Source organism: Paroedura picta, chromosome 15 (genome assembly GCF_049243985.1).
Source record: "Paroedura picta isolate Pp20150507F chromosome 15, Ppicta_v3.0, whole genome shotgun sequence".
NCBI lineage: Eukaryota > Metazoa > Chordata > Lepidosauria > Squamata > Gekkonidae > Paroedura > Paroedura picta.
This window is the reverse complement of record NC_135383.1, coordinates 5,989,127-6,014,386: the sequence shown is the minus strand read 5'-3', so window position 1 is coordinate 6,014,386 and position 25,260 is coordinate 5,989,127. Positions and strand designations below refer to the sequence as shown.

The following is a 25,260-nucleotide window of genomic DNA, read 5'->3' as shown; positions in this document are numbered from 1 at the left end:
GTCCTCAAAAAAGGCCATTTTGCACCCTGGGATATCGCACGAGACAAACAGAACTTTGGTCCCAGGAGCATCTGCTTGCGTACACAAGAACAACACTGTCTGCTCCCCCCACAGGTGTCTTTCTCCACTCCCACCTCCTTGCCCTGCTTAAGCCAGGGGTGGGCAAACGGTGGCCCTCCAGATGTCCACGGACTACAATTCCCATGAGCCCCTGCCAGCATCTGCTTGTAGTCCGTGGACATCTGGAGGGCCACCGTTTGCCCACCCCTGGCTTAAGAGATTCCTTTGAACTTCAGGATGAGCGTGACTTTGTTGGGGGAGGGTCACACAGACAGCAGGGTTCAGATCACCCTTGGTCAAAAGGGCAGGCACTCTCTCCGCCTACCTCGCAGGGTTCTTGTGACACAGACAGAAGATGGGACAACTGCTTACCTGAGCATTAAGTAGGGTGGGTAGAACCAGAACGAATGGTGGTGATGGGCAAGCTTCCAGTTAAACGTTCATAAGAGTTGCCCCTCTAACTGGAGTGCTCACCCGCACTTTAGAAGTACCAGATGTGCAATATATAGCAAATTAAAGACTTTATTCACTTAAATATTCGACACCATGCAAATATACAGCAAAGAAAGAACACGCATTGGGGGGAATGTATCTTGTGGGTTAAAACCGGGTCTAAGTTCGGGCTTTTTCTTTGGACTGTGTCGTTTGGAGCGGCAAAAGACAGAGATTGCATGGCGCACGCCCTCTCCCCCAGAGATGCAGCTGCCCCCACACATGGAAAAAGCAGCATCTCGGGAGAAACTGGATGGAATCTTTTTCCTTGTCAACTTTTTCCTTCCCTGCCATAGGGAGAAGGATCTGCCCCGTTTCCCAACACCCCAGCCTGAGCAGGTCCAAGCCCCCGAAAAACGTGACTCTGTTTAGGGCAGAACATTCACAGCCTGGAGCCCCCCCTGCTGGCTGCCCAGCAAGCATCAAACCTTTCCCTAAAATCAGGCCTCCTCGCCCTCTCCCAGCTCTGCATTTGGAACATTCCTCTGGTTCTCTCTCCTCTTGTCAAGCGGGCATGCCTCAAACCATTCCACAGTTACGTTGCCTCAGTTTCTAAACGCACAACTACACATCCCCTAAGGATGGCGGACAAGGAAGTCACTAAACTGGCCCAGAAGGCAGGAAGGCTGTCCTTCCACCCCTGGTCCAAGGGCATCTTTCTCGTGCTCTGCAAAGGCAAGTGAGCGGAAAGCCATCTGCTCTGAGACTCCATCGCTTGCTCTCTTAGCATCCAGCCGTGAACTATCGGGTTTACGCCCTTCGTACGCTGCAGCACACACATGTACAAAAACGGCATTAGAAAAGAGAAAGCCCAGCCGTGCTCCAAGGTCACCGCAGCTGGCCCAAGGACAATCACAGCTGCAGGGGTAGCTTCACCCTGTTGATGGCATGGAAACAGACTGGCACGCTCCTGTCCTTGGCCAGCCGGGCGCCCCTCCGCAGCCAAGGAGCAGGTCTGATTTTGCGTCTTTCCGGGAGTCCCGCATCCCGAAACTCCGGCCAAAGCGTGGTGGGAACCAGAAGACGACTCTCTTAAAGTTCTGATTGTCTGTTGAGTTTTGATTGGGGGGGGCAGTTACAAGACACCCCTCCTTCCCGAACTATCGGCGAGCAAAGTCCCTTGTCGCGGGGGCTGATCCTACAACGCCGGTCTTTGGAGGTGGCAGGTGAGGAGGGGAGTGTGAGATGTGGCCAGGGGACAACCTGTTTCCAACCAGGTCCATCCAGCAGCTGGAAGGGGCCTTTGATTCTTTGGACGACAGCTCCCCGGCAGGCTACAACCAACACCCCAAAAGGCGCATCCTCTTCCAAGCCAGGGCGAAGTTCTTCAGGGAACAACGATCAGGCATGCCGTAGCCTGGTCCAGCCGAAGGCGTCGCGTCCCGGTGTGGCCCAACAGAGCCCGCTTACACGTCTGTTTCTATGCGCAGGCGTTCCATGCGCTGTACGTTGCGCTGCACGGCGCTGCGGTTGGTGATCTCCTGGGCGCAGGCTTGCGGGAACCAGCCTCTCTCCCCGTCACGCAGGCGCTCCCCCAAATACCAATCTGGAAGGAGAGAGAGGAGACAGACGCGTGGGTGGCGGGAATCTGAGCAAGAGCTGGGATAGGCTTACGAAAGATGATGGGCGAAAAATGCAATTGAATCACAGCCGAACTAGGGGGGGCCCTGCAAGGTTTACCACGAATTTAACTTTAGTCTATCTTTCCTCCAATGAGCTTGCTGGTTTTCCAGCCATTATGCCTCTGAAACAGGAAGCTAGGGGGCTGGAGAGTATCTTGGAAAGATTCATAGCTGGCTGGGGATTTGAACCCAGGACCTGCAAGTCTTAATCTGGCATGCTGTCTTAGGATGGCACCAAAAGCAAGCGCTATATGCTAGTATTATACCTACTATCTACTAGGATGTATATACTATTGGGTGTTCAAAGCATTCTATATAGGTAACATTGCAGCAGCCCTTACAACGATGTTGCAAGGTAGGCCGGTTCTAATCTGTGCCGTTCTGAAGATATGGAGGGAGCTGAGAATGCCTTTGGCCTTGTAGTAAGTTGGTGGCGGAGACACAATTTGAACCTAGAACTGACTGCCCAGGAGTTTCGTGAGGCAGAACAGCGAAGCTGCAAATTGGGAAACCTCCAGACTGGATCGTCCTCCCCGCAAACTAACTTTCACAAGGAACACCCACCATCCTCTCGGAGAAGGACCAGGACGACGTCCGCCTGCTGCAAGGAGATCTCGTCCGTCTGCTTGGCCAGGTAAGCGCGGGTTATCTCCACCTGCTTGAGATCTTGGAGGCAGGCAGAGAGAGGGAGGATAAAAGACCAAGAGAAACTCCCCTAGTGGGCATCTCTATTGCACATCCTTCCCCCCCGCCCTTCATAACCCCCCAGAGGAGAAGAGTGTGAAAATCCTCCGCTAAAGATCTCTAGTCCACACCCATACAATGACCCCCAGGATGTAAGAAAGCCAGAGCAGCCTGCTGGATCCGACCAGACGCTCTTCCAGTCCAGCCTCCTGCTTCCCGCAGCGGTCAACCAAAGGTCCCCAGAAGACCTACAAGCAGGGCACAGAGCCAAAGCCTCCACCGTCGACGCCCTCCGGAAGCTGGTATACTGCATCTGAACATGGAGGTTCCATTTAGCCGCCTGTGGCTTGAGAGACCGGCGTGGGGTGGGGTGGTTAAGGAGGAGGAACTCAACAGGGGGTGAAGCAGAAAAGTGGAGAAATAAGACTCTCTTTCACATAATACAAGGGCTTATTCCTTATTCACACATCTCTGCCACAAGATGTGGCAAAAGCCCCGGGCTGAGGAGGTTTTTGAAAGGAACGAACGAGGGGAATTCACTGTATTTCCCATGTTGGCTAAATGGAACCTCCCCATTTCAGAGGCAGTATAGTCTGAATACCAGTCGCTACGGGACAAACAATGCCAGGGGGCCAATGCCCTCTTACCCTGCTTGAGTACTGCTTGGAAAAGTCTGGTTGGAACCGGATGCTAGGCTAGATGGGCCTCTAGTCTGATCCAGGGGGACTCCTCTTCTAAGCCCAAGCACTCCAGAGACTATAGGGAGAGTGTGGCACCTCTAGCTAGCGTGCTGCCTGTTAACAGCACAACAGCCCTGCCAGGGAGAAGGGAGAGACGTGGGTGCTCTGGCTGTCCACACAGGCAACTGGAGACGGTGGCCAAGCTAACCATAGGGCGTAATGCACTACAATGACCAGAAGAGGGAGCACTAAGCTCAGTTCTCCCTTCAAACTAAGATTGGGTTTGAGCTGCACCAAAAAGGACTCCAGGAATATTATTTGAGAAGAAGGCTTTTATGATCTACTTTCCCCTTGATCGGATGAATCAGGATTTTGCTTTCTTTTTAGCTTCGTTAGTGGGAAATCCTCCCCTACCCTTACAACGTCTAAAACAGCACTAACCCCAACCCCCGGTCCCCTGCTCCTGCCTTACTTATAGGTCAGGCCTACGAGAAAGACTATTTATGTATTTATTATTTATATTTTAATTAGATTTTTATACTGCCCTTTCTGTACAGCCCAGGGCGGTTTGAGTCAGAATATTTTGCGGCTGCTCTGAAATTTAATTTGAGTCCGGATTCTCTTCGGTCTGACTCTAGGAGATTTCGGGGAGTGACGAGCCTGTTTCGCACATCCCGGTGGCCTGCCTGAAAACTGGACTCAGAGCAAGGGCATGGCCGTGTGGACGGGCAGCCCAAAGACGGGGAAACCCCCTCCCCATGGTCTCACAAGCCCCTCAAACGCGGGCAAGTTGCAGCACAGCTCATCTGCACTTTTCAGCGGCTGCCCGTCAAAATGTGGGCTGGGTGTGGGGTGCGGGAAGGTGAGCCACGCACTTCTCCGCACTAGATGAGTGGCACGTGAAGGCATGAGTTGCCAGCCCAGGGAAACACCACATTTGGGGTGGCAGCAGGAAAGTCGCTTATCTGCAGCGTCAATCAAGCATAACAATTATGGGCACACCATGGGTATGTTTGCATTTTGTACTACAGGCAGCTCCACCCTGAAACCCTCCTTCCCCCTCCATAATGAACAGCCAGGCAGATTTCAAGCTGACGCCCGTTTTTTTGGACCGGTGCAATCGGCATTCCTCAGCCCCGGTGGCCGAGAGTACAATCCCAAACAGAATGATGCCCTGCTAAACCCGGGGGCTTCTGATAGCACCAAGAACGGCACGGTAGTGGTGACAACTCTGGATGCACATTTAGAAGGCCTTTCCTATAATGCTTTCCTTTGGGGATGAGAAATGTCCCTATTCCTCAGTAGCTGATATTGCCTTAAGCAGACGGCGGCCACATTCAGCTCCGGGTCAAGCCCAGAAAAGTTAATTGTGGAAGCATAACACGGCTGCGTGTGCCACACGCACACCGTGCCCACCCTGCGTTGCAGCTCTAAGTGACGTGGTGAGAACAGGCATGCACAGAAACGGTACGAGCCAATTCTTGTTAAGAATGCTCATTTCTTTCACAGCAAAGGCTCGTAAAACGGATGGGAAGAGGTTACCCTGTTGCTAATTGGACCGGGGAGGAGGGGGCAATGCTGGGCTGATTCATCCATGCAAATCACACACACCCATCACCCGACATCATGCACGTGGGTGACCCTGGCTTTAGATCCACCATTCAGGATTCGGGTTAGGTCAGCAACAGCACCAGAGAGGCAAGCAGGACCAGAGGGATAGGCAGGGATTCCCCGTGAGAGGTTGTACCTCCTTTGTCCGCTGTGTCCTTCTCCTTCTCTTCCTGGTGCATCAGAGCCGTGATCCATCTTGCGCGGTCACTTCTGCAGAGAGCAAAGAAGAAGGGTATGTTTGCCTCTTGAGGACGTCGATTCCCCACGGCCGGTGCAGATGGCACACGACAGAAACATGAACTCTTCAAAACTGCTGCCTACTTGCTGGGGCTGATCTGGGCTTCTGGACCTTCCTGGGGGGAAGATGCTACAGGGAGAGCTGTGGGCATCATCCCTCCCTCCAATCAGAGGCGCCTATAATGGTGTGCTGCTGCCCCCAGGTGGTCAACCACCAAGACTGCAAGTGGAAAAGTTCTCTCTGCAAGTGGGAGCCAGAAGGGACAGACCTTAATGCACCTGCGGGCCTGTCTGGAATTCTGACCCAGGCAGTGAACTAGCATGAAATGGAGACCAGGTGAGGCAGAATCAGCCACCTGCGGGGAACTCCAACAGCAGGGAGGAGGGTGGGGGAGTAAAAATATGGTGGGAAACAATGCTATTTTAATCTGCAAAGGGAGCCAAATCTTCAATGGCAAATCAGAAGCCCTACTGGGCATGAGCCAGCGTGGTGTCACGGCTAAGAGCAGGGGCTTCTAATCTGGAGAGCCCGGTTTGCTTCCCTGCTCCTCCACATGCAGCAAGCTGGGTGATCTTGTGCTAGTCACGGTCCTGTTAGAGCTGTGCTGGCAGAGCAGTTCTGTCAGAGCCACTCAACACTGAGACCGGAAATCACCAATCACCAGTGAGACGGGAAGTGAGATCACAAGCCTCAGCCAACCGACACTGAAACAGGAAGTGAGATCACAAGGTTCAGCCAATCGACACTGAAACAGGGAGTGAGATTTAAAAAAAAAAACATGCATGCTAAATTGGAACAAACCCTTTGTGAACCACATATTAAAAAACCTGCCAGGTGTCCAGACTCCGGGCAACGGAGGGTCTGCCCCCCACCCCATACTCACAGGGATTCGGCAGACAGCACAACCACCTCCCGCTTGCCTTCGCTGTCCTTGCTCAGGATCACGCGGAAGAGGTGGCCGCTGCGGAGAACGCCGCTGGATCCCGGCCTGCCTGGGGGAGAAGAGGGGACGTCGGGGCTCTCGATTTTTTCCACCGCTATCTGATCCAGCATGGCGTAGTTGAGGACGGCGTAGCTCTCCTCACTGCGGGCGAGAAAGAGACAGTGTAAGACGGGAACGCTGAGCCGCAACAGGGACAAGAGAAAGGAACCACAGTTTCAGCTCACAGTGGTTGCTCCCCATGGGGGCTTCCACGGCTCCCGTGACAGATTTCATCCTGCCCTCCTCCCCAAGGAGCTCCCGGGGGCTTCTACGGCCTCCCCGCCTCCATTTCAGCCCCCGGATCTCCTTGTGAGATGGCTTCTCTCGTCCTCCCCTGACCATGGTTCAATAGGGGCGGCAGGGCAGAGAAAGGACTCGAGTCTAGGCCGCCCCGGTCCCCAGCCAGTCCTATAAGGGCTACAGCAGACGGGTGACAACCCCCACCCCAGTCTCCCCAGGAAAGCCCAGCCCCCTGCCCACTACGCCACCCGGACACAATTCTCCAACGAGGCCCGGAAAAGCCAAGCACGTTCTGGACAGAGAATAGGGGATTCTGTCGAACGCCGAGCCAACTAGGTCTTGTTTGGGATTTTTTGAAGGAATTGCTTTTTTTTCGGCCTCTGTTCCCTGGCTACCGAGAGAGTTAATCGAATCGAATCGAAGAAGCGCGGCCATCTGGTTACGATCCTCGGGCAAATTGCTGCAGAACGTCATAATGGAAGGAACGGGCCTGCGTCCCCCCCCCAGTCTCATGTCCACGCCTTAAGCGAGAGCCTGGGAACAAACCGGGCCGTCCCCACCCCTGGCCCACTCCTCACCCTTCGTGACTGAGCACTCGGAGGCAAGACTGTCTCCCGAAATGTCACTGAAGCGATGACAAGATGAGTGGAAGGGGAGAGAGGCGGGGAGGAAAAGCGACAGGGAGTCTCCGAGACAGAACGAGGAAAAAAAACAGCAAGGGGAAGGCTTGTTCTCATAATCCGCCATCAGCAGTTCCCCAGGAATCCGGCCGATTGGCATTCCAGAGCAAATTCCACGGCTGCCACAGCTTCCTGCTTTCGCCGAGCGCGTTTTGTGGAGCGTTTCAGCGGGGAAGCCAGCCAGGAGCGCTCCTCACTTGCGCGGGGGAGCCTGCCGCTTCCGAGGTAGACACTGGACCCCTGAACCAGCTAGCCGGGGATGGACCTCCCTGCCCGTCATTTCTACGTTTGCCCTGAACTGGGGGAAAGTGTAGCAGAAAATAAACCCGCAGGAGAGCTCCTGGGTGAGCTGACGTTCTCCTTTCCTGGGATGCTTGCAAGAAAAAGGCTGGGGAAGGAAGGAGAACCGGGAGAGACCCTCCCCCCTTTACGAAACCCCCCATCTCCCCCAAAAAAACCCCCAACCATTTTGCCTCTTTTATCTTTTGCTCACAGGAGCAAAGCCACTGCTGGGCAGGTTTCCCTTTTCACAAGCCCCTGCTGGGCAGGTTTCCCTTTGCACATCCTTGGACTGACCCCTGAATTATCTGCAGGCCCTTTTTCCACTGGGATTTTTTCCTCTGTTGGCCATTCAGCCAAAAGCCGTGCCTTGGGCAAGATCCCACGTAGACTCCGCCCGAGTTTCAGCGCGGGACACAGCCTTCTGGAGAGCGATGTGGCTTATCCCCTACGGATCCTCCATGCGCAGACAGGGATCTTCGCAGCGCAAGGCTGGTGACCGAAACCAACTTTCCAGGGGGCCTCCGGATGGAGGGACCCCTAAAGGGAATCTGTCCCCTGGGCCCCGCCTCTCACCTCTTTTTCTTGGTGACGATCAGGACGTCGTTGAAGACGAAGAGGTAGCAGCTCCCGCGCCCGGAGCCCTTCCGGAAAATGCCCCCTTCCTCCGCCAAGGGCAGGCCGAGCTCCCCCCTCTTCAGGAGCCAGCGGGAAGCAGAAATTAGGGGGAAATTCTAGAAGGGAGGAGGCAGGGGAGGCTGTAAGGAACGCTGAGGGCGCAGCGACACCACCTTTGCAGACACCTGCTTAAGGGGCTCATTAATTTAGTTTTTGGAAGAGCCCCCACCTTACCTTGTGGCAATGAATTAATTGAGCCCACTGCTACAAAATTAGGACCGATTGCTGAGCAACAAGAATGGGCCTCTTTGGCTCTTTATTTCCTGCATTTACACCCTGCCTTTCTCCCCAACGGGGAAGGCCACCGTCTTAGAGTGTTCCCCTGCTATTCTTTCCCCCTTCACAACAACCCTGTGAGGTGGGCTAAGCCCAAGTCACCCAGCAACCTTGGCTGGCAGAAGTGGGATTAGAGCCTCGTTCTCCCAGCTCCTAGAGGGATTCCCTGCAACAAAATAGACTCCTGCCCTGTAGGTACATCCTCTCTATTTCAGAAAAGAGAGACACCCCCTGCCTGAGACTTCTGCTAAGATGCATCCTTGGTTACCTGCTGCCTTGGACACGACAACTCTTTCTCTATCTCTGTCTCTGTTTCTCTCTGTCTCAGCCTAACTGAACCTTCTTGTGAGCACAAAATTGCACGGGACACACACACACCCAAAACACCATGCATGTTACTCCCTAAATAAAGGCCAGAGTACAGAATTCAACAGATAAAAATTAAACAACGCTTTCCAGTGCAGGGAAGCCAGCCTGGAGGCTTTTCCTTGGGAGGGGGACTTCTCACCTTGATTTTCCCAAACTCCAGCTGCTTCTGCAGGGTGTACATCTGCTCGGTCCTCTCCATGGTGTGGGCACCCTCGTTGCACTGCTTCACGAGCTGGACACAAAAAGAAAGACATGACAGCCCTCTTTAAGTATTTGAAAGGTTGTCACTTGGAGGAGGGCAGGATGCTGTTTCTGTTGGCTGCAGAGGAGAGGACACGCAGTAATGGGTTTAAACTACAAGTACAACGATATAGGCTAGATATCAGGAAAAAGATTTTCACAGTCAGAGTAGTTCAGCAGTGGAATAGGCTGCCTAAGGAGGTGGTGAGCTCCCCCTCACTGGCAGTCTTCAAGCAAAGGTTGGATACACACTTTTCTTGGATGCTTTAGGATGCTTTGGGCTGATCCTGCGTAGAGCAGGGGGTTGGACTAGATGGCCTGTGTGGCCCCTTCCAACTCTATGATCCTATGATTCTATGAAATGTGAGTTTAACCAGCCTGTTCAGCCAATCCACATGTCATCTGCCACGCAGATCAAATAAAACAGGCGTTCCTGGAGACGAGCGAAATTTATTCAGGCGTAAGGCTTTCAATGAGTCAGACGCTTGCTTCCTCGGGTGCAAATGCACTATTCACAATAGGAAGGTGGCAGAGAAAGAGGCCAGCTTCAAGCCAGCTTCCACCCGGAGGACAGTCGGTTCCGGCAGAGAGGGTGTGTCCCGAGGACAAGCCGAGGAGGGTTAAAACAGCGTCTTGCGCCAGATAGAACATGATAGGCAGATGCAGGGGGAAGTTCCCGAGATGCAGCTGAATTGATTCAGTGTCTAGATAGGCATGATATGAGTGACACGTCGTCTCCGCTGTGGACGGGAAAGCGCTGACTTCAGGGACACGCATGCACCTTCTGCAGCCGATGAAGCAAGCTCTGTTTCAGGAGCATGGATGCTGGAATCAGTGTGGATCGTCTTCCGGGTGCCACCGGATGTCTGCTCTAAGCTGCTGTTGCTGCAAACTGACCCTGTCACCCAGCAGGACCCATCGTGGGAGGCCCCACGTACGGAGCCGGCTGATCTTTCTGCTGTCGGCCTTTTAAAAAACTGTCCCGTGAGGTTGTCCGTTTCATTTACTTTCTTCTCGGTTGCTGTTTTTGTTCAAGAAATCGATTTTAAAAGACTGGCGAATTGCTGGGATCGTGGCCCGTCTTGAAACCGAACACAGACATGTGATTTATGTGCGGATAATTCATTTCTCCCCCACGAGGGCCCCAAAGCAGCTTACTCCATTTTCCTCTCCGCCCTCCTCACAACAGCCCTGTGGGGTAGGTCAGGCTGAGCGAGTGACTGGCCCCAAAGCCACCCCAGTGAGCTCTTTTGGCACGAGAAAGGATTCGAACCCAGATCTCCCTGGTATTAGCCTCACATTCTTAACCCCTGTGCCACACTCGTTCTCCAATTCAAGAATGCTCAAAGCTCTTGCTGGACGCGTTTAGATCGCCTTTCAGCCGCCTGGTGCGGAACGGGATCCTCAAAAGCCGTCACTGCTGCAGCCCTGCATGCGAGTAAACCCACTCACCTTGCTTATGGCTTTCAGCGCCCGCGTGGCAGCATCGTAAACTGCACTGCCCATCCGGGTTTTCTGACAAACGGTCTGCAATTTTAAAAAAGGGCATCTCAGCATGGAACATGGCTTGTCAAGCCAAAGGCCGTGGGATTCACTGTCATTCATCAGCCAATCCCGGGGGCTACGCAGAAGGGGGGAGCTGAATTTGGCTACCGCGGAAACGGGGGACTCTTAAATTTTTAATTAATAAAGCACTTATTTCCGGGCGGCTATACCCAGAACGGCCAGAAGGGGGAGCAGGTTCTCATAGGCTTAGGAGGGCGGGGCTAAACCGAGCGTGCAGATTAATTAAATTTATTTACACTCTACCTATGAAGCTGCAGTGGGGTTGCCAGCCTCCAGGTGGTGGCTGGAGATCTCCTGGGATAACAACGGATCTCCAGGTCGGTTCACCGGAGAAAATAGCCACTTTGGAAGGTGGACTCTATGTTATTCTACCCTACACTCCCCAAACTCCACCCTCATCAGGATCCACCCCCCCAATAGCCAAGAATTTCCTAACCCAGAGCTGGCAGCCCTAAACGAAGTAGAACCACAATCCAGTTTGATTTTATAAACTAGATCCATATCCCCGTTTAAGTACCCGTGAAGGGACATTCATTTTAGCACACGACCTGCCTGGACAGAGCCTGGAGCCTAGCCCACCAGGGTCAAGTGATATGACTCCCTGATGTGCTTTGGAGGGCCAGGCAGCCAAGGAGGGGTCCCAGTTGGCCAATCCACCCCCCCCCCCAGGCCCCAGCTCTTACATCCATCAGGAGCGGCAAGCGGGTGACCCTCTGCATGGGGAGGATGAGGAAGGAGATCAAGGGCAGGCCGCCACACTCTGACTTCCGCTCAATTTGTTTCAACGTGTCTCTGAAGGCCGGGTTTGTGGTTCTGGAACAGGTTGGGGGGAACATCGAGTTAAGTTCTTCCAGTGCCTCCTTTTCAGCCGCTTGCATTTGGCTCGGCTGAACTGCAATGGATAGTTGGCGGTTGCGGTAGGGTTGTGCGGCTCGGCGGCCGAAGTGGCTGCCGAACCGCACAACCCTAGTTTCCGGAACTCACGGCTACCAGGTGTGGCGGTGGAGGGATTTGAAAGGGGTTTGGGCAGGCTGACGGGGGCAAATGCTGGCAGGGGCTCATGGGAACTGTAGACCATGGACATCTGGGGGACCACAGGTTGACTACCCCTGTTGTAAAGGACCGCTTGGGGGAGGAATGGCCAGAGGAACTCACAGCAGCTTCTGCAGGGTCCTCTGCTGGTAGACCTCGTTGGAGCAGTAGATGACGTAGGGGTGGAAATGGGCGTTGGCCTGAGCCTCCACGATGTCGCTGATGTCCGAGATCACGAGGTTCTCCTGGTGTCTCTTTTCCAAGTCTTCGAAGAAGCTAAGACACAAGGGGACCTTTAGCTATCCTCCCTTCCACCACTGGCAGGATGCATAGGTCAGGACAGACTAGAAAACAGAGGCTCTCAGGAAACACAGAATGAGGAGGGATCCAAGCCAAGCCCCTGCAGCATGCAGGACATTCATGGCTACCTCCTCCTCCTCCTCCTCTTCCTCCAGTGAGGCTCAGAGGAAGGGAAACGACCTCCAGGGTCCCTGGGCCAAAGCTGCCCACCGATAAAAGAGGACAAGGAGCCCTGGATCGACCGAATACGTGCAACTTTGACCGGGGCCCTGACATCCCAGAATGGCCCCCAACATGGTCTCCAGCCCTTACCTCTTGCTGGCTGCCAGGATATCCCCGATGTTGGAGAAGAGGTGGTGGTGCTCCGTCTGCGTCATCGTCTCCTTGAGCTCCTCAGACTTCAGGAACTGGGTCACCAGAATGGCCAGGCTGCGCATGTAGGAGTACTCCGACGTGATGATCTCAAAGATGGCCTGCAAGGAAGGATGGAAGGATAAGAGGGGAGGGCCAGGGAGGGAGGGAAGGAAGGAAGGAAGGAAGGAGAGAGAAGGAAGGAAGGAAAGAGAGAGAAGGAAGGATGGAAGGATAAGAGGGGAGGGCCAGGGAGGGAGAGAGGGAAGGAAGGAAGGAAGGAAGGAAGGAAGGAAGGAAGGAAGGAAGGAAGGAAGGAAGGAAGGAAGGAAGGAGAGAGAAGGAAGGATGGAAGGATAAGAGGGGAGGGCCAGGGAGGGAGAGAAGGAAGGAAGGAAGGAAGGAAGGAAGGAAGGAAGGAAAGAGAGAGAAGGAAGGAAGGAAGGAAGGAAGGAAGGAAAGAGAGAGAAGGAAGGAAGGAAGGAAGGAAGTTCTAAGTATGAGAAGCGCAGGGTGGAGCAGGAAAAAGCACTCTTGACATGCTCAGTTACATCATCGGGAGAATTGCCCAGCCACAGAAAGGCATTTCTCCGTGTGCTTTTCCTCACTTCCCCAGCATTCGCGGGCCCCAATCCCTTCCCGCACTGTTTCTCCCCCGGGGGCTCCACGCACCTCTTGCCTCTTGCGCTCTTCAGGTGAGATCCGCTCCAAAATGCCAGCTTCCTGCACCTGCAGAAGGCAACTCTGCATGAGCTAGAGGGCTCCACCCGACATCGCCTTGCTCTGACCCTCCTGGTCGAGAGGGCTGTCTTGAAAAACAATACAACGACCAGAGACGGGGAGGACAGTCAGGGGCCCACCGTGACGTTGACAGGCGGTAGATTCAGAGCACATTTCGGCACCCAGTGCACCATTGGCTTGAGGAACTCCCTGCCACCAGAAGACCTCTAAATCCCACTTCCCGAATGCAATGAGCAGACAAACAGGGATATTTGGGTGGCCCTTCAGAGAACGGGTGCTGGAATCCTGGTCTACTGCTCTTATGGCCTGTGGCAGGAACAAAACCGCATTCCGGAGGATTTCCAAACTGGCACCTGCAGTCCGCTGCCAAAGCAAACACCGGTGCCAAGGTGGATTTTGCCAAAGCTCTGGAACAGGCCTGCTCAGGCGTCTCCCTGCAAGGTGGAGCTACTCCGCATTCTTAATATTCGTAGTATCCTTCTTCCTCCATGTTGTTATTAGCGTCACCCTCCCAGGAGGACCTTTTAAAACCCGCCAGCGTGAAAGAAACAGGAGGGCCGGGCAGCCCCCAAGGAAGTCGCTCCTCCTGGCCGGGCCACCCAAACCAAACACACCTGCAGGACTTCCTCCCTTGTGGGTGGCCCCTGCAGGGGATTCCAGGAGACCAGACCTTGCAGGCAAGGAAGGGAGTGGAGGGAGAGCTTTCGGGAGAAACGCTTCTCCGCCCAGGGCCCTGGAGAGTGGCCGCCAGACAGAGCAGACAATAGGGAGGTGGAGCGGCTCAGTGCGGGCTGCTCAGTGTGCAGAAGAGCCCAGGTTCAATCCCTGGCATCTCCCGGTGAAAGGGCCAGGGGAGCAGACGGCTGCCTGGGACAACAGAGAGCTGCTTCCAGCCAGAGCAGGCGATACTTGAGGGACTGAGGGGCCTGGCTCAGCTTTTTGCGGATGGTTAGAACAAACAAGGGCCTGAACTCCGAAGAGGGCAGTTTCGTAGGAATACACAGGAGGTTCCATCAGCCACCCAAAATGGGGTGCAAGAGAGAGCACTGAAGATCGTTTTCGGGAAAGGCAGAGGCCTCTCCGCCCTACCTCGGGCAGTTGGCTCCAGGTGACGCGGACCGGCTGGTAATTCTTCACCACGATGATGGCGTCGGCAGCGGGGGGCTCCTCGGGGATGGTGTCCACCTCCAGGAGGTCATCATCTGACTCGTGACTGATGGAGTTCAGGCCCCTCTCTCGGATCTCTTGATACAGACGGGGGTCTGGAAGAGGAGCGGGAACACATGTGGGGGGGCTGAGATGGCTTGGGGAGGGGGCTGTGAGGGGAAAAGACCTGAAACAGCCATGCTTGGATGGGGGAAGTCCTGGTACCCCTCTAGTTCCATGACAGAGGGGAGAAAGAAAGGCCGGATGCACACAAAACAATGTCTCGGCTTAGCTGAAAGAAGCAGGGCCTTTTTGGCTGTAGCCCCAGTTATACCTCAGGATTTCTACTGAGCATTAGAAATCCAGCGTGGGAAAATACAAGCCGGTGCCAAAACTGATAACTTAGGCGGGGACAGGCAGGGCTTGCTCTTGGCTAGGGCGGGGTGGGGAAAGCTAATTTCCCGGTGGCCGTCTGGCTTCTCGGATGGCAGGTCCACGTTGTTCCTTTCAGCGGAGCACAGAAGGGCCAGGTTTCCCTGCCTACGCCTTACGTGGGAAATGCCAGATCAGCCCCGAAAGCCCCTGTGATGTACAAAGAGAGAGCAGGCGAGCGAGAGACCCTGATCCCTCCCGGGGAAGGCTGGGGGGTCTGTCCCGGACCCAGGGGCGTCATTCCAGTACAAGCATCTCATAGCGCTGGAGGGTTAGAACAGCTCTTGTGTTCATACACTCGGATGCACTTCCCTGGAGGAAAGAACATGTGCAGACCCCCGATACAAAGAGAACAAGCATCCGGGATGCCGACCAGCCCCAAATCACAAAGCACGGACATGCTTTCCATTTGCGGGACGTCTGCTTAGCTGTCTGATGCAAAGCAGGCCTCTCGCTGGACGGATTTCTGCCCGGGAGCATTTGGGGCGGAGCCAAGATGACGGACAGGCTGAAGTCCACCTGGGGAGCCCCGTTAGTCAAGGGGGGACTGGAGCCTGGGTGGGTCCGGTTCTAGTCCGGTTCTCTAAGCGCCACCCCCCAGTGGCTCAGTCCTTCCTCTCGTGCCCAGAAGGCAGCCTGGGCGTGGAGTCCCGAAATCCAGCAGCCGTCCTCACTCACCATCCTTGAAAGAACCTCCATGCCGCTGGATCCGCTTGCGCCCAAAGGCTATCTATCCAAAGCCAGAGAGAGAGAATTATTATTAATTAATTAATTAATTAATTAATTAAGTAAATAATTTTTAATTTTTAATTGTTAATTATTATTCAGTTTCTAGACCACCTCTCAAGGCGGATTTAGCCACTGCATACACAGACGCCTCCGTCAGAAATCCTGCCAACAGGGGCTCATGGGAATTGTAGTCCGTGGGCATCTGGAGAGCCAGTTTGGCCACCCGTGAATAGCCTGAGCTTTTTAACCGGAGACACCTGAGATTGAACCCGGGACCTTCTGCGGGCCACGTAGATGTCCTGCCACTGATCCCCGGTCCCTCCCCAATTGTAGTTACATCCCAAACAGGGGAAGGTCATGTCTACTTGCAAATCAAAACGGTGTTTCTCTTCGAACCCTCTCAAGTTCCCATGAGCGTGGCTATTTATGCAGGATGAGCAGCCTACAAATTGAATTTACAACTACCTAAAATACATTATTTATCAAGCAAGGAACACGCACGCCTTTTCCGGCCGTGCTCAGCATTTCCTGCTGTCCCTCCCTGCCCCCCCCCCCCCCCCGCCGCTTTCATTCCCAGGATTTTTCTGCGGCTCGCTTCCTTGTCCTGGGGCTGAAACCAAATGTGTTTGCTAAAGCACTTCCAAGAGGGAGCCGCAAATCCAGTCCGGACAGGTCTGCCGGGGAGCCAAACCTCCTTGCATCCGGCTGCTTCTCCTTAATGATTTACCCACCCTCACTCCTCCCCTCGGCCCCCTCTGACCCGTGTGCTAACATTGCCACGGGAGGGGTGGGGGCAGATCATCCGGATTTGGCCCAAGGAAAACAACCACAGGTTGAGTTACGTCGCCATGAAAGCCAGCTTGCAGTGAGGGGGATTTATTGCACATGTTTCCAAACCAAGAAACTGGAGAGCTACAGATTCTGGGCACAGGGGGACGCCGGGACAGGTGTCGGCCTTAAGAGGCGGAAGGAGAATTCAGGCCGCTACAGGCTGCTGGACTTACTGCACAATTGCAGGGCGGGTTTGCGGGGAAACCACAACTAGCTGGGCACACAGATTTGCAAGCACTCCGGGATGCTCGCAAAGACATGCAGTTGTGAGCGTTCAACAAGGATGCTGCGCACGGAGGCGATCGCCCCTCGCTACGCCCCCCCCCCCAATAAAACACCGTCTCTATCTCTGCCTTTTAAGAAGTTTCTGTGTGCAAACTTCTGCCTAACCCACTGGGTCTCAGTAAGAGCTGAGCTGAGGCTCTTTTGCAGTTCCATCGTTCTCCAATGTCATTGTTGTTATCATGTTAATATTATTATTATGATGATGTTATTGTTATCACCTGTTGTTACCATATATGATGTTACCTGTATCTTTTTCTTACTGCCGGTAAACCGCCCTGAGCCTTTGGGGAGGGCAGTATATAAATTGAATGAATGAATGAATGAATGAATGAATGAATGAATGAATGAATGAATGAATGAATGAATGAATGAATGAATGAATGAATGAAGCGCCAATTTATGGCGACCCTGGCTGCAGTTTGCAGTGCCATCCTAGCACATGAATCAGTAAGAAAACCTTGCTTCCCAAAACTCTGACTGTTCGTAGCAGAGTGCTTGCTGCTTGGGAGTGCCTCGTCTCTGACTCCAAGATGGTTTCAGACTTGTTCTGCCAGGTGCTGCATTCATATTTGTTTTGTCGTTCTATGATTCCATGGCCCGTCATGCCCAGGGCTGTCTACACAGGGATGAGAACAGGCGGGCCAGAAATATTCTAAAGCAAACAACGAGGGAGATGCCTAAGAATGAGACCTTGATCCCTCAGTGGCATCTGGACCTGCAGGGACTCTCCAGTCTCTCAGGAGAAAGGAGACATTTGCCACACCTGCAACCTTTTTTACAAACAGGAGATGCTGGGGACAGGGACACAGCAAGGCTGAACCCAGGCTGTTGTTAGCCAAAGTTCACCTGGGAAGCCTTTCTCTCCAGGGATATGAACTCAGCTCCCCTGCCCAGCATAGTCCTAGAGAGGAGCACACGAAAAGCAGAGGAACAAGAAAAGGGCTTTCTCTAGGCTGGGAAATGAAAGGAAGCCATGAATGCAAGGCTCTCAGAAGTGAAACAGGGTCAGACCCTGGAGAGTATTTGGATGGGTGGCCACCAAGGCAGGCCATGGCAAACTGCCTCCAAACGCCTTGACAACCTCATGGGTTCGCCAGCAGTCTGCTGGGACCTGACGGCAAATAAGTCCATAAAATGAACGCAAGGTGTGATCCATGGCCAGCAACTTGTACACAGATGGACGTCTGGTTCCCTAGGGGTAAATGTTCCCTCCAGAGTGATTCCGCTGGATCTTGACTTCTCTCCCCAAGGGCCTGGACACCCTTGCCCAAGAGGTCCCTTGAGACAAGACTCGCACCTGTGCCAGTCTCAGCCAGGCACACCGCCAAAGGCGTGACCCTCGGCACTGTGCCGGCACCGTGCGCAACTTTGCCACGCCTTGGAGTAAAGGTTGGAGCCGGCCGGCCAATTCTGCCAGCCTCCTCCCCTTCTTCGAAAAGCATCTCCCAGCATACAGCATTTTTCACCGGGCAGCCCCAAAAGAGGAGGGTCGAGTGAAGGACGACTCACCCCCCAGTCCCAGAAGCACCCCCTCTCCGTTGTGTGCGTCGTTCAAACACAACCCCCCAAAGCAGCTGGACTGCATCGTCCAGCAATGGACAAGCCCTTGGATACCAAACCACATCATCCTTTTGTTGTCATCAAGCATCAAGCGTTTCCAGGAAAACCCAGCTGCTAGGCCTCCGGCTTCCTCTCTCAGCCTTCCACTCTCTTTCTGAGCCATTCAATCCTCCCCCCTCCCCTCCCCTTCCCCCAGCACATTCTCCCAAATCCCAAAATGACCCTCAAACAGCCCATTAACTCGCCACTCCCCCACGGCACTCAGAGCCAGCCAGCGCTCCCATCGTGATCCACCACCACCACGGCTTCTTCTCCCCACAGGGTTAAGCTATGATGTTCCTATGCTTGGACCTCTGACCCAGCCCTGGCTGTACATCAGCGCACAAGCACGATAATTAAGGCCAGATGCTCTCTTCTGGCATCCTTCTGTGAGCTGGGCTAGATGTTCCAGGACGGGGATGCGACTTCGAGGGTGTCCAACATGAGAGGGGGGGAGAGGCAAGCCACAAGCTCAGACGGACACGTGTGGCTTTTAACAGTACAGGACCATCAAGGGAAAAGCTGTGGCTCCCAAGAACTGTGAGTCCTACAAGGGCTCCTGGGGCCTTGCTAATTCTACTGCTCCAGACCGACTGATCTGGTGACCCAGCCTGAAGTGCAGCTACCTAGACTCGCAAGGTGAGGCACACCTAGCTCTGGGCACCCTTACCTGGACCTCCCCCTGACAAGTCAGGCTGCATTCAGAAACGCCAAGCATTTCACCCTTTCCTCTTTTCTCAGTGCAACGGCTGTTCCTCGCTATTTGCTAAGGCGTGAGAATCTGGACGCTGTTAACCAGGGGTAGTCAAACTGCGCCCCTCCAGATGTCCATGGACTACAGTTCCCAGGAGCCCCTGCCAGCGAACGCTGGCAGGGGCTCCTGGGAATTGTAGTCCATGGACATCTGGAGGGCCGCAGTTTGACTACCCCTGCTGTTAACAAACCCCACGGCCCTCAGAAGAATGACATAAACATAAACGAGGGATTTCCCTCCTCATTGAATATTTGGCAGATCTGTTCGATCCAGATTCTATAAACGGACATATTTACATTTGCCATTCTTGCCGGGTTGGTCATGTTCTAAATATCCGAATTCTTCCCACCTTATTATTTTTTTTAAACAGCTGTTCGGCTGTTACTGAACAGTTACTGTTCGGCTGTTTCCCCAATTCCCGGCGACGTCTAGAGAAGACTGCACACAGTGTTAGCAGCGCTCGCAGACGACAGCATGTTATTTCGGGGACAGAAAATCCGAAACTAATTGCAAAGTGCTTTTCTTCAAACCAAAGGCCTCCAAATAGTTCAGCAGCTTAGGGGCACAGGGGAACACACTAATACCTAATACCTAAACCCTCCCAAACAGGCAAGAATAGGGGACGTCTCCGTTTTCCAGCCGGACCTCTTCTCTAGCGGGGACATCCTTGGCCTCTGTAATCAGATTCGGAGACCCCCTGCCCAGACGGGCAAAGTCAGATGAGGACTCCCTGCTGGGCAAGCAATGCCCACAAACAGCTAGCAGCAAATGCGGCCAGTTCACAGGAGCAGATGTATCCAGACGCACTGGGGGAATACGAAGGTGTCTCTCTCCCTCCCCAGGTTGCTTAGAGTTCCTTGAGCTGAGTTTGCCTCCCCCCCCATCCCTGATCCCACCCCCCTGTCGTCCCAGCTGGCTCGTGGGGATTCCAAGCAGGAGACATTCAGAGGTGGTTGGCCACCTTCTCTCTTGGGACTGTCTGGGGGTCTCCCTTCCAAATGCCAACCAGAGATGACCCTGCTTAGCTTCTGAGCTAGCCCCAGCTTGCCTGGCTCTGCCTAAGAAGAAGAAGAAGAAGAGTTAGTTCTTATATGCCACTTTTCCCTACCCGAAGGAGGCTCAAAGCGGCTTACAATGGCCTTCCCTTTCCTCTCCCCACAACAGACACCCTGTGGGGTGGGTGAGGCTGAGAGAGCCCTGAAATTCCTGCTCGGTCAGAACAGCTTTATCAGCACCATGGCGAGCCCAAGGTCACCCAGCTGGCTGCACGTGGGGGAGCGGGGAATCGAACCTGGCATGCCAGATTAGAAGTCCGCACTCCTAAGTGCTCCAGCCTCGGTCAACGTCCAGGGCCTACCTTAGCCCGGCCAGGGCTCTGAGCCCGTTGTCCGTTGGCCTCTTCGGAGAGCGGCTTCAGGGTGGTGCAGAACTTGGGGGCCTCTTCGGCGTTCCCGAGGCCCTTCATGGCCGCCCGGTAGGACATGTTCCGGAGGTTGCGCTTCAGCGTCCCCCTGCCCAGCTCCTCCTCCAGGTCTTCGGAAGAAAGGCTGGGGGCCGACAGGCGCTTGGGGTCGCACCGGGCGGGCTCTTTGCTCGACTCCGTGGCCGAGAAGCTCTGGTGCCGGGAGGGGGGCTTGGCCCGGGGAGACTCGGCCAGGCTCTTGGGGATGAGCTGCTGGGTGCCCACCTTCAGAGCCGCCGGGCTCTCGGTGCTGAGGACGATCCGGCGCGGCCCGGCGGGAGGCGGGGAGAGGTCATCTGAGAAGGCGGCGTTGTCCAGGGCAGCCATGGCCCCGGGCTTCCCCTGGGGGCTCCCCGCAGCAGCGCTGATCCGTAACTCCGACGTGAGCTGGTGCCCGAGCAGAAGGGCCTCGTCCGCCAACGAGGGGTCCGAATGCCGCTGGGACATGGCAGGGCTACGAGCAACGCCAGGGAGCCTAGAAAGGGGATCGAGGGAAAGAAGGCACAGGGTTATCTCTGCTTTCATGGAAACAAGGAGGAGGATACCGAGACAGGAGGCCCAGGTAGGGGTGCCAGCCTCCAGGTGGGGCCTGGGGACCCCCTGGAATTACAGCTCACCTCCAGATTGTAAAGATCAGTTTCTCATGAGAAACTGGAGGGTTTGGAGGGTGATCTTTGTGGCATTGAACTCCACTGAGTTCCGTGTCCTCCCCAAGCTGCATCCCCAAATCTCCAGGAGTTTCCTAGTCTCAGTCTGGCAGCACAACCCCCCCCCCCCATCCCCTGCCACTGGCCGGGGAGGGGGGAGAGGGGACTGGCAGCCCTACAGACCCAGAACACTTTCAGAAGTCAAGACTCACACCACTGGAAACAACCTGGGTAACAGCCAAGAAAAAAACAACAGCAACAATGTCTCTTTTGGAGCTGCATAGACTGAGGTCCAAGGAGAAGGCGTCTCCTTCCCTAAATTAGCAGGGGACACATCTGGATGGGGCCATTCCTGCATTCTGGCCTGGAGCATCACTGCAGAAGGCCAAGCTCTTCCGCCAAAGGCAAGGGGGGAGAAGTTCCGCCTCCTTCAGCCGGCGGAGGAGTTAACGCAAAGGTCACAGCCTCTCTCTGGGAGAAAAAGGAGTCCAACCAGTCCAACGGCTTTCCAAAGCTCACCGCCGGCTGGAACTGCTCTCCCTGCAAGGCCCTCATGCAAAGGTTTATTCTTCCCCAGGGAGCCCTGCGTCTGCCTATGGAGTTACTCAGCCAGCATGCCGGAGCGGAAATCCCAGATTAATGTTCTCTGGGAACCCAGGGCAGGAATACGGCTTTTGAGCCTTCCGGGTGGGAGAATCTTTGCTTGGACGCTTAGGCTTATGACGTCACTAAGCATGACATAAAATTGCATCCAGGGATCCCGAGAATTTGATCCCTTCTTGGGAGATCGCGACGTTGCCGGTGGCCTGGAGGGACAACAAAATTCTCCGCACTTTCTCCATTCAGCAGAATAAAATCAGAGTCCAGTAGCACCTTTTAAGACCAACCAAGATTTATTCAGGGCATGAGCTTTCGAGTGCTTGCACTCGAAAGCTCACGCCCTGAATGAATCTTTGTTGGTCTTCAAGGTGCCTGACTGGACTCTGATTTGATTGTGCTCCTTCAGACCAACACGGCTACTCATTTGAATCTATCCATTCAGCATGCAGTTCTACCAACCTCTCTAAAACTGCATTTTTGAGCTGTTCTACATCTTTAATTGAACCTAAAGGTCCACGGTAGAAGCCACTTTGTAAAACAAGGTACTACCGGATCCAGGCTTGGCCTTCAGTCGGAACTTACTGTTTGCACTATGCCTGTTGGACTTCTGTCTGGACTGCTTTTGCACTCTACCTGTTGAATTTTTGGATACAATTCTAGACGTTTAAATGTTAATTGCTTTATAAATACTTTATAAATAATGGGGTTTCTTTTTCACTTTTGGAGGCATTATTATTCGATTTTCAGAGCCACTGATACAGAATCACAGAGTAATAGAGTTGGAAGGGACCTCATGGGTCATCTAGTCCAACCCCCAGCACTATGCAGGACACTCCCAACCCTATCGCTCATCCATTGTTACCTGCCACCCCTTGAGCCTTCACAGGTCCCTTTCTTGCTGCCACCCCCCAAGAGGTGGCTAGAGAGCACCTGCTAATACACCTGATCTCCAGGTGACACTATAGCTCGAACCAAGAAAGCTAGCCTCTCAGGGAGAATGACTCTAGTTTTCTCTCTGTCATGTCCGTTTCCTACACTAGGCCTGATAGGGTGTTTTTCCTCCTCCAGTCGGTGCCACGCGGCCACACCTGCACTCTGGGACGGCTGCCTCCTGCCATGTCAGTGCCTTAACCTTTGGAAATTCTTTACAACCTGCACCTGCTGAGACACGCTATCTAGCACTGGAGCAGGCAGCTCTCCAGCGGGAAACACCCTTTGAATTCTCAGCCAGCAGGTCTGGGCTTGGCCGGCACTGCACCTGATAAGGATCCCACCCAGGTTAGGGAAACAGAAAATGCAGCAAGCCAGAGAAGGAGCTGCTACGGGACAAGCTGTGACAACAAGGTGGGAAAGGAGCACGCTGCCCATGTTATGCACACAGGGCTTCCTGGAGATCAGGCGGGGTTCCAGGAGATCTCCTGCCCCCACCTGGAGGAGGGTAACCCTGGTTGGGAGCCACTGTCTGGAGACCAGGGTGGGGGGGCTCTGTGTATGAAGGCCCTGTTTGCTCAAACAAAATGGCGCGACAAATTTGATCCCAACACAATACTGCAGCCAGGCTGTACCTGTGTGTGTGTGTGTGTGTGTGTGTGTGTGTGTGAGAGAGAGAGGTTTTCCTTTGCTACCTGCACTCCCTTACCTGGGAATCTCACCTTACCTGGGAGTCACTTGCAAGTAAGTCTGAGCATGGGGCAGGTAGGTTCCCAGCTGAACTGGCCCTGCTGTTTAACTCCCTGGCAGCCCCAGGGAAATCGCTCTTGGCCTTGGGGGGTGGGGGGAGTCCTCCTTGGCTACTGGCTCTGGAAGGAGCATAAGACCCTATTTATTCCCTAGGACGACTGAGAACGCCCATGTAGAAGTCCAGGCAGGGGCAGCGCTTAAAGGCAGAGAACAGACCAGCCAATATGCATGCTCCAAAGGTGGCGGCTGGGCAGGGGGGGTCATTCATGGTTATCAGCAATGGAAAGAGAGACCAGTCTGCTGCTTCTCTGGATCAGGGAAGTCCGGGCTTGCCTTCCAGTCTCCAGGGAAGAGGAGGGACCTGACGGCAACCCAAGGGCAGCTCTGAAAGGGGTTCATGCAGCAGATCCATCCCAAGGGGGCCCTAACGTGCCCCCCCCAAGCCAGCTGTTCCTTCTTGAAGTCATTTCCCACCCCCCTTTAGAACAGGCCCCTTCTGAACAAGCCCCTCCTTATCCTCCTCCGGAGCCCGCTCCACCGTTTGCCAGGGGATGGGTGGGTGGGCTGCCTGCCTGTCTCCCTTTCCTCCCGCGACCCTCGCCGGCAAGGAAGCCAATCCCGCCCCAGGCCACGCAGTTTTGGCTCCCCAGGACGCGAAGGATGCCGCCAGAGCATCGCGGCGAGCGTTTTACTCGCGAGGAGACGGCAGCCAGCTCGGGCGCGACGGAAGCCTCCCCATCAGTCGTAGCCAAGAGGTAGCGCTGAGCCAACCTTTCCTCGACGGCGCTTCCCGGCGGGAGGGAAGCGGACCCATCCACACCCCTACTGCCGAACCGAAGAGGGGAGGGGAGGGGGAGGGGGAGGGGAGGAGGGGCGAAATTGTCAGCCTGACACCCCCCCCCCCATCAAAATAATGAGAGAAGGGCTGCCCGCCCCCTGGATATCTGGGGCATGACGCGGATAGGGAAAGGATTGCAAGGGTCCCATGCAGAGTCCACCCGCCAAAGGAGCCTTTTTCCTCCCGGGGCATGCATCTCCGCCGTCGGGAGAACCAGTGTAGTTTCGGGAGGTCTCCAGGCCCCACCGGGAGCTTGGCAACCCCAAGTGGGCTGGGCGTACCTCCTTTCTCGACCCCCTCCCCCAATCGCGCGCGCCTCCCCCAGGGGTCTGTCGTGTCCAGGCGCGCCGTCGGGGCTCTTACCTGCGCCTGCATGGCCGGGCGCGCTTCGCCCTCTTCAGCGCCGGCGGGAGCACAAGGCAGGTGCCGCCGTCGAGTAGCCGAGCAGCCCGCGACTGGAGCAGCAGCCCGGGAAGCGCGCCCACGAAGCGGCTCCACCCGGCGCGGGGAGGGACCGAAGGGCACCTGGGCAGGATCCGCCCTCCTGCTGCGTTGCCTTCCGCTCTCCCAGCGGCGAAAAGTTCTTCCAAGCTCCGTTGGAGCCGAAGGCTCACTCCGGAGGAAGCGCCCGTGAGCTCTGTGGGGTTTGCAAGTTTCGTAAGTCGCCAACGGGATGAGTTCGCATTCAGGGCGCCCCAGTTCGGTTGGAAAGCGGAACCGCTCCCTCGCGGCGGTCCCAGCGCGCCCTCTGCTGGGCAATGGTGTTCGTTGCAGTCAGGAACTCTCCGCGGCGTCTTTGCCTGGGGGAGGATTGTACGCAACGGAGGATTTCAGGCTTTTAAATATCGCGGCTTGTCTGCGACTCAGGGTGTTTCCGCGCATTGAAAAAAAATAGCGTTACGCCAGCGTAATGGCGTGGTGCTAAATATTATCGCGCCTCAACTTCCTTTTGCATTACCAGAAAAAGTTGGAACTGAGGACTTCAGAGTGTAAGTGGAGTTCCTTACTCCTGGAGGAGGAGGGAATAACTTGTAGCTGAGCATGTGCAGAGTGTTCTTTCTTTGAGACGGATACTGCTTTACCTTTGCAGAAATTGACTGGGAGTGCTGTGGAATCCGAGGGCCTTCATGCAACTG

At 54.8% G+C, this 25,260-nt stretch overlaps 1 protein-coding gene across 1 annotated transcript; it reads right to left on the bottom strand.

The window, feature by feature from the left end:
* Positions 1 to 564: 564 nt before the first annotated feature.
* Positions 565 to 24,643, bottom strand: ARHGEF16 (Rho guanine nucleotide exchange factor 16). Its single transcript, XM_077311623.1, has 15 exons — positions 24,488 to 24,643; positions 20,255 to 20,834; positions 15,378 to 15,429; positions 14,211 to 14,383; positions 13,053 to 13,109; positions 12,342 to 12,502; positions 11,853 to 12,005; positions 11,381 to 11,510; positions 10,584 to 10,658; positions 9,031 to 9,123; positions 8,145 to 8,302; positions 6,271 to 6,471; positions 5,286 to 5,359; positions 2,739 to 2,840; positions 565 to 2,098 (listed from the first exon to the last, which is right to left on the bottom strand). Exons 2-15 carry the CDS (start codon positions 20,804 to 20,806, stop codon positions 1,959 to 1,961), a joined length of 2,121 nt encoding a protein of 706 aa, XP_077167738.1. The 5' UTR covers positions 20,807 to 20,834; positions 24,488 to 24,643; the 3' UTR covers positions 565 to 1,958.
* Between the last annotated feature and the right edge of the window lie 617 nt (positions 24,644 to 25,260).

Bases quoted from the DNA above. Each gene is read 5' to 3' on its own strand.
- ARHGEF16 (XM_077311623.1), bottom strand. From the start codon at position 20,806: ATGTCCCAGCGGCATTCGGACCCCTCGTTGGCGGACGAGGCCCTTCTG. The intron at 11,511-11,852 runs GTGAGTTCCTCT...AACCTGTTCCAG, and splicing joins AGGACCCTGCAGAAGCTGCT to AACCACAAACCCGGCCTTCA. The intron at 9,124-10,583 runs GTGAGTGGGTTT...TTTTGTGTCCAG, and splicing joins CGCTGAAAGCCATAAGCAAG to CTCGTGAAGCAGTGCAACGA.